Source organism: Peromyscus leucopus, chromosome 5, assembly GCF_004664715.2.
Source record: "Peromyscus leucopus breed LL Stock chromosome 5, UCI_PerLeu_2.1, whole genome shotgun sequence".
Lineage (NCBI taxonomy): Eukaryota > Metazoa > Chordata > Mammalia > Rodentia > Cricetidae > Peromyscus > Peromyscus leucopus.
This window is the reverse complement of record NC_051067.1, coordinates 8,656,752-8,670,926: the sequence shown is the minus strand read 5'-3', so window position 1 is coordinate 8,670,926 and position 14,175 is coordinate 8,656,752. Positions and strand designations below refer to the sequence as shown.

General features: G+C 52.3%; 2 protein-coding genes across 2 annotated transcripts; both read right to left on the bottom strand.

Moving 5' to 3' along the window:
- Positions 1-377: 377 nt before the first annotated feature.
- Positions 378-950, bottom strand: Pfn3 (profilin 3). The gene has a single exon (XM_028863850.2). The coding sequence runs from the start codon at positions 852-854 to the stop codon at positions 441-443; it is 414 nt and encodes a 137-aa protein (XP_028719683.1). The 5' UTR covers positions 855-950; the 3' UTR covers positions 378-440.
- Positions 951-3,157: 2,207 nt separating this feature from the next.
- Positions 3,158-10,693, bottom strand: F12 (coagulation factor XII). Its single transcript, XM_028863590.2, has 14 exons — positions 10,583-10,693; positions 10,198-10,255; positions 7,496-7,601; positions 7,270-7,340; positions 6,858-6,968; positions 6,644-6,775; positions 6,422-6,526; positions 6,138-6,303; positions 5,826-6,043; positions 5,500-5,722; positions 5,208-5,344; positions 4,979-5,122; positions 3,525-3,673; positions 3,158-3,438 (listed from the first exon to the last, which is right to left on the bottom strand). Exons 1-14 carry the CDS (start codon positions 10,637-10,639, stop codon positions 3,271-3,273), a joined length of 1,845 nt encoding a protein of 614 aa, XP_028719423.1. The 5' UTR covers positions 10,640-10,693; the 3' UTR covers positions 3,158-3,270.
- Between the last annotated feature and the right edge of the window lie 3,482 nt (positions 10,694-14,175).

The following is a 14,175-nucleotide window of genomic DNA, read 5'->3' as shown; positions in this document are numbered from 1 at the left end:
GAGCCAATCTCCAACATACTGAGGGCCACTCACCTCCATCCTGAAACCCCACAGACCTTGCTTGGCTGATGTGTGCTGGGGAGGGAGGTGGGTGGGAATGAGGGAGCTCACTTTGATGCCTACATGTGTGGAAAATGCTAAAGCCTGAGGTAAAATTGGAGGGTCTGCTACCTCAGTATTCTTTCTCAGCTAAGGCGTGTCTAGGGCCCTGGGAAAGTACCAGAGCACTCAGACCAAAAGCCTTCACAAGGCATCTACCACAAGAGGAGTGGGCAGGTCACAGGAGGCCCACCAGGATTATTCTGTTCTCCAAGAATCTCCCCCTAGACTAGTGTCCTTGTTCGGAACTCCTCGAACATGCACAAAGAGGATAAGCCCACAGCGCTCCATTCACGGTTTATTCTGGTCCCCCTACCACCGTGGGTGGCCTGGCTGTTCCGCTAGGAGCACTGTGCCCTCAGGCCACCAATCAGGTCGTGCACTGTCTTGTTAAGGATGCCTCCGTGCACGCCTCGTCTGCCCATGAGCACCAGGAGCGCCCGCGGCGTGTGGCCCACGCAAATCGCACGCCCATCCAGCCCCTTGGTGCGTGCGTCCAGTACGCCTTCGCCCTCGGCCAGCAAGTAGTCGCGTATAACGCAGCAGCGGCGGCCAGCCACGCTCAGACCGGTCTGCAGGAAGGTGTGCCGGTCTGGCCCGGTGAGCACACCCACCTCCTGCGGGGAGATGGCCGCCAGCAGACCCCCGGGCCGTGACGCCCACACACAGCGATTGTCCGAGTGGCCCACGATGGCCACATCGTCGATGCGCTGGTCCCGCAGCACCGCACTAATGTAGCCTTTCCAGTCACCCATCTCTGCTCACAGTCCGCACCTGTACCTTTGGTTTGCGCTAGAGGGGGTGGCCGGCAGCACCAAGAGCTATGAATCCTGCTCTACTCCCTGGAAGTTCGCAGGGCGGGGCTGTGACGTGAGGCAAACGTCACAGAACATCTTTCTAGGTGGAGAATGTGAGGGCGTTGGGGAGGGCAATTCTAAAAGTAGCATGTAGGAGGAAATGGAAGAAGATGGTGGGTGCGGGGTTGGAGAGATGGCTCAGCGTTAAGAAAGAGCTCTTACTGCTCTTACAGAGGACCCAAGTTCGGTTCCCAACAACACCTCTGTTGTAACTGTAACTCCCACTCGAGAGATCTAACAACTCTGGCCTCCCTGGTCAAGCTCACACACACAGACACAAATTGAACTAAAAAAAAACAAAAAATGAGCTGGGCGGGGTAGTGCACGCCTTTAATCCCAGCACTTTAATTCCGGGCTGAGGCAGGCAAATCTCTGTGAGTTCGAAGCCAGCCTGGTCTACAAAGCGAGTCCCAGGACCGCTAGCGCTACACAAAGAAACTCTCTTTCGAAAAACAAAACAAACAAAAAACAAACAGAAAAGGACTGGTAGACGAGCACGAACTGTTTTCCACAGAGGACAGAGTACAATTCCCAGCACCGAGGGAAAGCAGCTCACTGCTGCCCCCTGCTGGTCTCCTTGGGCAGCTGCACTCATAGCCACAGAAAAACACAAAACTAAAAATCTTGGCTGATCCCAGCACTCTGGAGGCAGAGGCAGGTGATTGCAGCTTGGTCTACAAAGCAAGTTTTAGGGCAGCCAAGGCTGTTACACAGAGAAAGCCTATCTCAAAAACCACACACACACACACACACACACACACACACACACACATCTTGAAATTATAACTTTTTTAATTATTAAAAAAATGGTTCACAAGGTAAGGGTGCTTTGCTCTGCAAGCCTGGTAGCCTGAGCTCATCCCTGGAACCCACATAAAGGCAGAAGGAGAAATCACAAAGTTGTCCCCTGACCTCCACACAGCACTGTGACACATTCATTCACCCACATACACACATTGCACTTACACAAACCACAGATGTTTTTCTTAATTTTAAAAATCCAGACATGGTGGCACACACTTAATCCCAGGATTCAGGAGGCAGAGGCAAATGGATCTCTGTAAGTTCAATGCCGGCCTACTCTACATAGCAAGTCCCAGACCAGCGAAGAGCTACATAGTAAGATCCTGTATCCAAAAAAGGGGGTGCGGAACACCCCCACATAAAAAAGATGGGTGTAAGGGCTGGGACTGTGCCTCAGTCAGTTAAGTGAAGTTGACTGAGTACCTGCCTATTATGCATAAAATTTTGGGGTTGCCCCCCCAGCACCCCGTAAACTGGGTATGATGTACAGGCCTACAATCTCAGCGGTGGGAAGACATATGTCTCAATAAGTCAATGACTCTGGGGTTTTGTTTTTTATTTTTTTGGGTTTTTTTTTTTTTTTTTTTTGGTTTCTCTGTGTAGTTTTTGGTGTCTGTCCTGGATCTTGCTCTGTAGACCAGGCTGGCCTCGAACTCACAGAGATCTGCCTGCCTCTGCCTCTCGTGTGCTGGGATTAAAGGCGGGTGCCACCATGGCCCAGCAATAAATGACTTTTATAAGAGCAAGAAAGGTGCTAGTCTGGACAGCCAGACCTATCCTGAAAGGGAACCATCCGGCCACACCTAAAGAGTCCCGGTGTCCCGGAAGGCCTGTGGATCACAGACCCCCACCCCAGCTTTCACCCTGACATCGTGGAATCCAGCCTCAGACGGTCCTTGCCGCCTGCTTGCACCACCATGCCAGGCTCAAAGTTCAAAAGACAGAGCAAGCAAACAAACCCCAAACACCCCTTTAATGGAATCTAAGCCAGGACCTCACACATGTTCAGCTACCACTCTCTCCACACCCCAAGTCCAATCTGGAACATTCCTAACTGTGGATCACCTGCCATTTCAAAAAAACATGTCACTACTGCCTTCTCCCTAGAGACTCCAGTTAACTGATCTCAGGTGGACTTGACACTGATTCCAAAATCTCCCCCAGGTGACCCCGAAGTATAGTCCAGGCTGAGAACCTGTTTCTGTGTAAACACAGAATGGGTGAGTTCTGGGGAGCAATCTGCAAGGGCCTCCTTGCACAGGGATTGGCATGAAGTGAGGCCAAGGAAACATGGTGGCCTGGAAATAGATCTGAGGCCTGCCAACTGCCTTGTCCAGGCAGTGAGGGAGTTGGTGTACCGTCATGCTCACTTGGCATTTCAAGAGGGAATTCTGAGGGACGTTTTCAAAGCACTTTATTGAGTTTCTATACCTGGGCACTATCTTCACTGAGGCCACAGACCCCGCACACTCCAGGCAGCACACAAGAGGAAAGATCTGGCCCTGGTGAGTTATGAGGCTGTATGCTCCCCGATCCAAGCCAGGTAGTTGGCTACGTCCGTGTAGACTCCGGGCTTGTTGCGGTCACCACAGCCAGAACCCCAGCTGATGACACCTCGCAGGGTGAGCTGGTGCTCGCCATCCCCTTCTTCACATACCAGGGGACCCCCAGAGTCACCCTGTGGGGGGACAACAAGCAGCTTGTCACTCTTGTCCTGTGGTTGATAGGCAGGAGCAGAGCACCAGCCAGGACCCCAGGACTTACCTGGCAGGCGTCGGTGCCTCCCTCCATGAAGCCAGCGCAAAGCATTCCAGGCAGGATGGCATCCCCATGCATGTCAGAGCTGGAGCAGCGCTCCTGGGAGATGAAGGGCACCCGTGCCTCCTGCAGGAAGTTGGCATATTCATCGGCCCCTGCAAATCCAGGGACCTGAGCTTGCTGTGTGGGCCAGGCTACCAGGCAGTGCCACACCTACCCCGACGGCACTCCCTCACAGCAAGCCCGAGCGGTAGAGACCTGCCAACAACAATTTCATAGGCAAGGAAACTGAGGCCCAGAGAGAAGCTGGGATTAGAATGAGCAGGAAAACACCCCTTGCCCTCTCCCATGAAATGTCTCAGAACCTGGCTCCCAAAATAGTTGTCCCCATTGCTCCAACATGGGAACAATGTCCTAGTTAAGTCTTTGTAACTTGGAGCCCAGAGAGAACCAAGAGAAAGTTCGAGTCTCTCTGTAATCCTGTGGGGGGTCACTTTTTGTCAACTTGACATCTGGGAACCTCAATTGAGAAGATGTCTGTTTAAGATTGGCCTATGGAAATGTCTAGGGGGCATTTTCTTGATTAATGGCTGATGTGACACCCCTGAACAGGCGGGTCTGGATTGTATAAGAAAGTAAGCTGAGCTGGGCGATGGTGGTGCAGGCCTTTAATCCCAACACTCAGGAAGCAGAGGCAGGCGGATCTACAGAGAGTTCCAGAACAACCAGGGCAACACAGAGAAACCCTGTCTTGAAAAACTGAAAACAAAACAAAAAAAGAAGAAAGGTGAAGTTTTGGGGATGGCTCAAGAAGTTAAGAGCACTGGCTGCTCTTGCAGAGGACCTTGGTTCAATTCCCAGCTCCCACATGGTGACTCACAACCTCCAGATCTGGCTTTCCCTACACCAGGCACACACATGCTGCACATGTATAGATGTAGGCAGTTACACACGTGTATAAAATTAAAATAAATGATTTTTTTAAAAAGAAAGCTGAGCATCCCAGAGGTGGTGGCACACACCTTTAATCCCAGCACTCAGGAGTCAGAAGCAGGTGGAGCTCTGTGAGTTCGAGCCCAGGAGAGCAAGGCAGCAAGGACTGACTGACTGTTCCTTCCAGCTTTCTACCTCACTTCCGGCCTCCAAATTCCTGCCTTGTCCTCCCACTCCCCCATGGTGGACTGCAACCTTGAAAGCAACAAAGCCTTTCCTGCCCAAGCTGATTTTGGCCATGGTGTTTCTCGTCACAATAGAAAAGGAGAAACCCAAAGGGATGTGGGAACCTCGACAGCGAATTCTAGATTCTGGGAATGTCGTGCTACAAAGACAAGGGCCCTGCACGGTTTTTTTACAAAACTATCAGGTCAGCGAAACTTGTTCCCCAGGCTCATCGAGGCTACCAAAAGTGAGCGCTTCAGATAGGCAAAAGTCTCTAGCCAGCTCCTAACAGTTGTGCCTACCCTCGAACTGGTGACCCCAGCCGGCCACCTCGCAGAGCACGGTCTCCGAGGGTGCGGCCGCGCCGATGGGCAAGCACACAGGCTGGACGTGAGGCGACATGATTGCGCAGCTGTTGTTTTCGTTTTCCTGCAGGCGCAGCAGAGCTACCAAGGGAGGGAAGGGTTAGGCGTCGACCTGGGGCCCCAGCCCTCCCCATCCTTTCTCTTTATCCCTGCGGGGTCACCCCACCCAAGTCATGCTGGTAGGTGATGGAGGAGAAGCCCTCGTGAAGGCGGTAGGAGCGCACAGCCAGCGTCTGGCACCGCTCGCAGCTCTGGTTATGGCGATCTTGACCGAGCACCACCGTCAGCTCCTCGGGCGCCGGCCTGCAGTCGGGTGGGGGACAGTGTGCTCAGGCTGACTACAGACATTCTGGAGGGCGCCCCCGTTTTCAACCCCCCGGGGGAGCTCGAGAAGGGTTGGGGAGGGGAGGGTGCAGATACAGTAGAGCGGTCTAGGGGTCCCCGAGGGCGGCGCTTGCCGGTTCTGCAGGCAGTGAGCGGCGGTCAGCACCCAGCAGGGGGCGATGAGGCTGCCGGCGCAGAAGTTGTTGCCCCAGTACAGCGCAGCGATGTATGGGTGAGACCCAGGCAGAGCCACGAGTCCTCCCACCACGCGGCTGAGTGGGGACAGTCGCTTGCGGAACCGCTGTCCGCAGCCCGCCGGGCTGGTCCTGCCCAGAGGAGGCTGATGCTCAGGGGAGGCTGTGGAAGGAGAGATTAGCTGAGGCCAGGGACACCCTCGACGGGCTGCCTGGAATAAGCAGAGCCCACGTCTTCTGTGCTGGGACCCCCTCCTCTGCCTCACCATCTAGCGCATGGGACAGGGATGGCTCCTGGGACGTGGGTTGAGGCTTCTGCAGTGTGGAAGGCCGGGGCACCGGCAGCTCCTGCCGCTTAAGGGGAACTCGAGGTGTTAGCGTTGCCTGGGTTGGGGTCTGGCACTGCTGCAGGTCGCAATAGTCCCAGCTCAGCCTGTCGCCACTCCAGACGTAGCACCATGGACGAATGTCATTACCCGGGTTCCTGCATTCTCAAGAGGGAGTACTGTTAGAGCGAGGGGAGCCCCCGAGGGCCCTAAGGGGCAGCAAATCAACCTGCCCAGTCCCTTCCCGCGAACCGGCAAAATGCATGGTGGCCCAGGCCCCAGCTTAACGCTTGCTTCTTAGTCATGTTCCAGTAGGTGGCCTCCGAGGTCCACCGCTGACATGGCGCACCCGATAAAGTGGTTCCAGCCTTGCCCCGGTAGCTGAGACCGTTGCCCTCATAGCAGGTCGCCTTAATGTCTAGGGAGAGAGAGGACTCCCTGCAATCAGGGGATGGCTCTGTTGGTGCCCTCTGGTTCACTTTTCCATTCTCCCTTACCCACCTCCCCAAGCCTTTTCCATATGGGGCCCCACTCACCTAAGTCGCAAAAAGGTCCGGTGTAGCCCTCAGGGCAATGGCACAGTTGGTGGCCCTCCACCTGGAGGCAGCTGCCCCCATTGAGGCACAGATTGGTGCTGCAGGCTGGGGGAGGATGCAAACTGAGCCATCCCAGGGTGTACCATGCCACCCAGCCCCTACCAGGGGCTCCTGACTTTCGGCCCCCCTCCCCCTCCCCACAGTGGCTGTACACCCACTTACCCTGACTGGCCAGCGGCTTGCAGTGAGGCCTAGAACCCTTGCACTGGCACCTGGCCAATCCTTCTGAGCCAGCTCTAAACCATACCTCATCCTCGTGGAAGAACCGGAGAAGCTGAGGCTCAAAGCACTTCTCTGGGGACAAAAGGAGGCCGGTGGGGCCATGCCAAATTTCCAGGGTTTCAGGGACCTCTGACGGGCAGGCAGCTCCCCTTACCTCTCTGGCAATGCTTCCCAGTGAGGTGTTCTGGGCAGAGGCAGTGTGGGCCGTTGGGGGTGTTCACACATGTCCCTCCTTTGTGGCAGGGGCTGTGTTTGCTGCAGTGGTCTGAGAGATAGACACAGAAGGAAGCACAGGGAACCTGAGTGACACACGAAGAGATCGACACCCTACCTGAACCTGCTTCTCCTAGGACCACGGAACCCCAAGCTTCCAGTCCTTAGGCTCATCTGTAAACCAGCGGTCACTTTCCCCAGAATCCCTCCTCTGACCTTGGAAAGGATGCTGCAGGAAAGGGGAAGGGGCTGGGCCCAGAATGCCCAGTGGGCAGGGTCTGGTGATACCTAGCAGACGGTGGGGATGGGGTGAAAGCAGGAGGCTCCCTTGAGCCGTGGGTTGCGCACAGTACCTTTCACTTTCTTGGGCTCCGAGCAGTATCCCCACTGCTGGTCCTGGTCAAAGTTGGGAGTGGTAGAACACCTGGGGAAACAAATGAGGCTTCCCGGCACTGCCTGAGACTGGCGAGCCCTCCTTACCTGCCCCCCCCCCCCTGCCCAAACACAATTCTTAGATGACAGATAGGCAATTCCTGTTTTATCTAGGCCCCTCCTCTAACCCCGCTTAGAAAGTCTCACCAGGGCCGGGAGCCTGGCCGGCCTTTGTGGTTGTGGATGCATCTGTGGTGCATGCGGCGGAGGTACAGGAAGGGGAAGTGACAGAGCTTCCCATCGGCAGTGAGAACTGTGGGAATAACACACCTCTGAGGCCTCCCCTGTGCCCAGCTGCCCAAGAGGCCTCATGGGGCCTGGCTGGGAAAAGGAGAGTCCTTCAAAAGAGCACTCTGCATTCAAGACTGCATCCTGCTTCGGGGGCCGTCTTCCAGAGTCAGACAGCTGGAATAGATTTCTGACTACAACACTTACAAGCTCTGTGACCTTGGCCAAGTCTGAAACCCAAGTGCTTGTCACAAGGTCGGCACTTAATAAATACTTAGGTCACTTAACCATTTTTGGCTCATGAGTCAAATGGGAACAGTAATAGGACTGTCAATCCTCATTACTCACAGGCTTTGGATCTGCAGGTCTGCCTGCTCTGTAAAAACGTATTTGTAACCCCTAAACCAATATTTGTGATTCAGCTTGAGGGTATAGGTCAGCAGTGGAGTGTTTGCCTAACGTGTGCAAGACATCACAAGGAAAAACAAAAACCAAACAAACTGCCAAACACTTGTGGCGCCTTCCTGGTCTTAATGGAATTGTATGGATCAGTAAAAAATGTGCACGCGCGCGCACACACACACACATACACACACACACACCCCTGAGGTCTGATCCGGCAGGTGCTGCCCTCTGTCTGCTCTTATACTGGACACACATATTCTTCCCAATATCCATTTAGTACAGTATTTTTCTTTTCTTCTTCTTTCTTTTTTTCTTTTGTCTTTTTGAGACAGGGTTTCTCTGTGTCAGCTGGCTGTCCTGGATCTCACTCTGTAGACCAGGCTGGCCTCAGACTCACAGAGATCCTCCTGCCTCTGCTTCCTGAGCACTGGGATTAAAGGTGTACGCCACCACTGGCCATCTGTTTTTGTTTTGTTTTTGAATGTACCACCAGGCCCAGCCACTTTCCTTTTCCCTTTTTTCTTTTTTAAAAAGAGCGCTAGGGCTTTAGCTCAGTGGTCAGGCATTTGCCCAGCACCAATGCCCAGTGCTTCAAGGAGAAAGAAGGCAAGAGTGGTTCTCTGCGCATGCTGAAGCGTTCCCTAGGGCTCCTACCTGCCAGAACACAAGAAGCTGCTGTGTACCTTATGGAGAGAATGCATCAGAGATGCCTAGTTCAGGCAGGTGATATGGTCCTATTGGTCATGCGGTCAGCGTTAAGGGGTCAACAACGTGCACACTGAATAAGATGTCTTTAAACAGGATCACATGTGAAACAAGGTTACCTGTTAATAACGGATGAAAATGTCACAGCCAGAGGTCCAGGGGACCTAATGGGACTTGTGAATTTGATGTTCATGTAGCTGGATAGAATATAATTAATTGTAAGAAATAACTGTATTGGGGGATATGCGGGGTTTGGAGGGAGGAAAGGGAATGGGGAAATTTGGTTACATTATGATCTCAAAAAGAAGAAGAAATGTGTACTTCAGGAAGTGCTGTGACTCTTGGTGACAGTGCCGGGAGCACTGAGCCCAGTGCCTCGGATGGGCTCGACAAACATCTGCTGTGATTTTGTTTTCAGTGGCATTGAGCAACAGCAATGTGATAAAAGAGAAGGAGCCTAGACCTTTAGAACGGGGGACCACTGCTGGGCCAGGGTGACAGGCACAGCAGCTGTGTGGCTTGGTGTAAGGTCAGGAGGAAAGGCTGGAGGGTCACACTGTGTTGGGCCTCACTGTGAAGCATCACACGACAAGCCTCAGCTTGGCCTCACCATGGTAGGGTTCCCTGTTCACAAGCCCTATTGCAGGGTTTGGGGGGTAGGGTGGGTACCTTAAGTGTAATGTACTAAGAGTTAAAGAATTTTTCTTTAATCCCAGCACTTGGGAGGCAGAGCCAGGCTGATCTCTGTGAGTTCAAGGCTAACCTGGTCTACAGAGCAAGATCCAGGACAGGCACCAAAACTACACAGAGAAACCGTCTCGGGGAAACAAAAAAAAAGAATTTTTTCTTTCCGTTACACTATAGATCAAACCCAGAGCTGTGTGCATACTGGGCAAATGCTCTACTGATGAGCAACAGCCCTAGGCTAAGAGCTAAGACTTTAAAGGCATTTTTCAGACAGCAGTCACTGGGTAGACTGCTTTACAAGCATCAGCAACTCATTTCTCCTTCCCAACAACCCCGAGGGGCTCACTACTACCAGCCTAGTGTTACAGACAGGGAAAATGAAGACAGTCAGTAAAGTCACAAGTGAGAAAGTGGGGTTTGGAGACAGTGGGGTGTTGGTGATCTGGGGCCAGTCTGAAGCCCTGGGGCCTATGGCCCACTGAGGGTCTGAGCTCCATCAGTTGTAACGGATATCCTCCAGATGTGTTGAAGGGGGGGGGGAGACGGGGAAACTGAGGAAGGCTGGTGAGCGTCCAGGTGTGATGGCACCAGCAGCACACTCCCCATGCCACTGAGCACCTGCCAGACTCTAAGACAGGCATCCAGCACAGCCCAAGCCCTGCCTCCTGAGCACACATCTGGATCTGTAGGCACTCAGGTCTGTGTGCCATCTGAACAGGACCCCTCCTCTGTCCCAGAGGCCTGAGGCTGCATGGAGACCACACCAGCTGGAGCACACTCCACCCCACCAGAGGGTAGATGAGGAAGAAGAGCAAGTCACTTACCCACAGTGGGCTCATCAGCTCCGTGCTTGAACTCCTTGGGGCCTTTCCATGGTGGAGCCTCCGGAGGAGAGAAGGCAGGAACATCAGACTTTCCTTGGTCCTATGCTAGGCCCCAGCCTCCTTCCACCTCCCCGAAATACAGGATTTCCTCACAAGACTTGGCCCTCTGACCTCTAACCATTGTCTCCCTCACAAATGTAGTCCTTGTCCTCACATCCACCAGTGTGGGTTGCTATCTCCTTTGTTTCGGCCTCCTGGGCTGCCTGTGCCTTCCCCACACAAGTCTCCCAGTCACCTGAACTAGCAGGTGACAAGCAGAGGCCAAAGCTGGGACAGGGACCCCTCAGTGCCATCCTGGTCCAATCAGAGTGTCCACAGTCCTCACCAACAGTGTCAAATCCAGGCTCATCAGCAGGAACCCCAGGAGCAACAGAGCCCTCATGGCGTCCGTCGATGGTCCCGCTGCCTGCCCAGAAGCACAGATCAATAGGTCTGGGCAAAGTCCGCTGAAGCCTGTGAGGTGAAAATTGGTCAAGCTCCCTCCTGGGCCTGAGGGGCACAGGCTTCATGGAGAGCCCAGCAGAACAGTGACCAGGGAGCTGGCTGGTGGGAGTAATGAAGATCTGGGTTCTTGGCCTCCCTCTCCTGAACTGCAGGGCGTTGATCTTACTAGGATGGTGCTCCAGGTCCTGTTGATCGAGGGGGTGAGGCTGACTGAGGAGAAGCCTCCTACTGCAGAATGGTACAGTCTATCAGGAAGCACGCTTATTTTCTTCTGCTGTATAACCAACTGCCACACGCTGAGCACCCTAAAGCAATGTCCCCCTAAAAAACCACGTTCACAACTGCACAGACCTACAGGCAAACACCTGGTCGCAGGGTTAGAGTTGCCCAGACTGTCAAAAACCTGAGGTTCAGCCGGGCGGTGGTGGCACACGCCTTTAATCCCAGCACTCGGGAGGCAGAGCCAGGCGGATCTCTGTGAGTTTGAGGCCAGCCTGGTCTACAGAGTGAGTTCCAGGACAGGCTCCAAAGCTACACAAAGAAACCCTGTCTCGAAAAACCAAAGAGAGAGGCAGGGAGGAGGGGCGCGGGGAGGGAGAAGGCAAGTGGCCAGAAATGTAGGAATCATATGTAGCCTGTGGTTGAGGGCCAAGAAGGAAGCAGGAATGTCCATCCTGCAGCCACATGGAAGCAATCTCTAAATGGACTTGGGAGGGAATGGATCTCCCCTTCAGAGGGAGAACTCAACCTGAACCTCAGGTTTGTTGTTGTTCTGGTTTTTTGTTTGTTTGTTTATTTTGTTTTTTCCTGAGACAGGGTTTCTCTGTTTGGTGCCTGTCATGGATCTCACTCTGTATACCAGGCTGGCCTCAAACTCACAGAGATCCACCTGCCTCTGCCTACTGAGTGCTGGGATTAAAGGCGTGCACCACCACCGCACAGCAAGATAAATTATTTTAAAAAATAAAAATAATAAACTAGAGTCAGTATCAGAGAATACCTTGTGTTGAATTGCTTCACACTTGGTGCCTGCTTTGCCAGGAAAATTCTGGTCCCTTCTCAGGGCTCATCTGATGAGGCCAGTTCCATCGAGGATACTCTTACAGAGCCAGGCATGGTGGTACAAGCCTTTCGTCCCAGGAAGCAGAGCCAGGTGGGTCTCTGTAAGTTTGAGGCCAGCCTGGTCTACATAGTGAGTTCCAAGACAGTCAGGGCTATGTAGAGAGACCCTGTCTCAAAAGAAATACATATATGCATGCACACACATATATGTGTATGCACTTACTATCATGATGTCAACCAATATGGCTCTTAATTACATTTGCAAATTCTTTTCCTTTTGAGACACTATGTTTCCCAGATTGGTCTTAAAGTTGTGATCCTCCTGCCTCAGCTTCCCTAATATCATGTGCCACAATGCCCAACTACATTGGCAAAATTCTCTTACAAAGGGACTGGGGATGTGGCCCGGCATGTAAAAGGCTAAGGGGCTTCTCAAGAAATTATTTATTTTACAAAATAACCTCAGTCACGGTTTACTTGGGAGTGGGTAGAAATACGTGGGAATAGAGATCTTGGTGCCGACTCAGAATTGTGTTCATTCCCAGCTGCAGCACAGGGAAGAAGATGGGGAGGTGGTCATTGTGACTTTTTCTACCCAGCATTCATTCTGCCGAATAGGAACCCTCCCTCCTGGGCTTCCAGAGTTGCCAGCGCTAACCTCAGTTCAAGAGCCAATCAGAGCATGGCACCTCTAGACCACAACTCAGAAATAGGCTTGCCTCTGCCTACCAAATGCCAGGATTAAAATATGTGTCCCAGGCCCTGCTCTGCACCAGGGTCTGGGAGTGTTGATGGGCATCTGTCACAGAAGAGTGACAGTCTGAGAAGGAAAAGCCAAGCAAACGGGAGGACAGAAAATCCTCACAGGTGATTTCATTTCATAGACAAGGAAGGGAAAAGGTGACAGGTTCCTGATTCCCGCCCCCGCTCCCACCCCCTCAAGAGAGGAAGGCTGGGGTGGAGGAACTGGGCACTTAATCAACTCTTGATTTCAAAAGGAACTCCTTGAGGTGAAGACCTAGGACCATGATAAAAGTGTTGTGTATCTGGGGTCATTTGGAGACTCAGCAGTCTGACCATTAATACATATTAACAGAGAAGAGGCTTTCATTCAGACTCAGTCACCAGGTCTACACCTGACTCGGGATTCTGGAATGCAGTGCCCAGCCACCTCAGTCAGGGGTTTACAAAGGCAAAGAATACCAAGTCACAATCTATCTGTGCAAGCAGAAGGTTCTCTAGTGCTATACAAGCTTGTTTACAGAACTCTGCAGAAATAGTAGTAAAAAACATTTAACCCATATCACCCAACATTTGGAGGTCTAATTTTGCTTTACTCTTAAGCACAGAGATGTAAAATCTTAGGCACAGAGTTATAAAACTTTTTTTTTTTTTTTTTTTTTTTTTTTGAGACAGGGTTTCTCTGTGTCATTTTGGTGCCTGTCCTGGATCTCACTCTGTAGCCCAGGCTGGCCTCGAACTCACCGAGATCTGCCTGGCTCTGCCTCCTGAGTGCGGGGATTAAAGACATGCACCACCACTGCCCGGCAAGATGTAAAACTTTTAAGTGTAAAGTTATCCATCAAGTTAGCCATCACAAAAGCAAGACTGCACCCACACAGTGGAAATGACCAGAGTGAAAGCTTGTTGGTCCAGGTTGCCTGAGTACACATGGACCTTGGCCCCAGGACCAGACCCCAAGGACTAGAACCATATGACCTCCTCCTCCTGGGGGAGGGTCAGTTCTCAAGGGAAGAGAAACAGGTTTGTACCATAGAGGGCGTGGTTTGTTAATTTTGTTCTTTTTTAAATTTTATTTTTATTTATTTTTTAATTAAAGATTTATTTATTCTTTATGTATACAGTATTCTGTTTGCATATATCCCCGCAGGCCAGAAGAGGGCATCAGATCTCATTACAGGTGGTTGTGAGCCACCATGTGGGCGCTGGGAATTAAACTCAGGACCTCTGGAAGAACAGCCAGTGCTCTTAACCTCTGAGCCATCTCTCCAGCCCCTGTTCTTTTTTTTTTTTATTTCACAAGCATGGTGTTCTACCTGCATGTATGTCTGTATGAAGGTGTTGGACTCCCTGAAGTTACAGATAGTTGTGCTATGTGGGTGGCTGGGAATTGAACCCAGATTCTCTGGAAGAGTAGCCAGTGCTCTTAACCACTGAACCATCTCTCCAGCTCCCTTTGTTTTATTGTTGAGAGAGGTACTTAATGTGAATCCTAGGCTGGCCTGACCTTGCAACTACCCTGCCTCCACCTCCCAAGCGTGGGAATTACAGAAGTGGACCACCACATCAGCTAAGAGGGTTTTACTGGTGGGACAGGGAGGGAAGGGCTTCAGGATGTGCAGAAGCCTAAGTTCGGTCAGTCAAAGGAGGACCACGGGGAGTAGGGGGCAC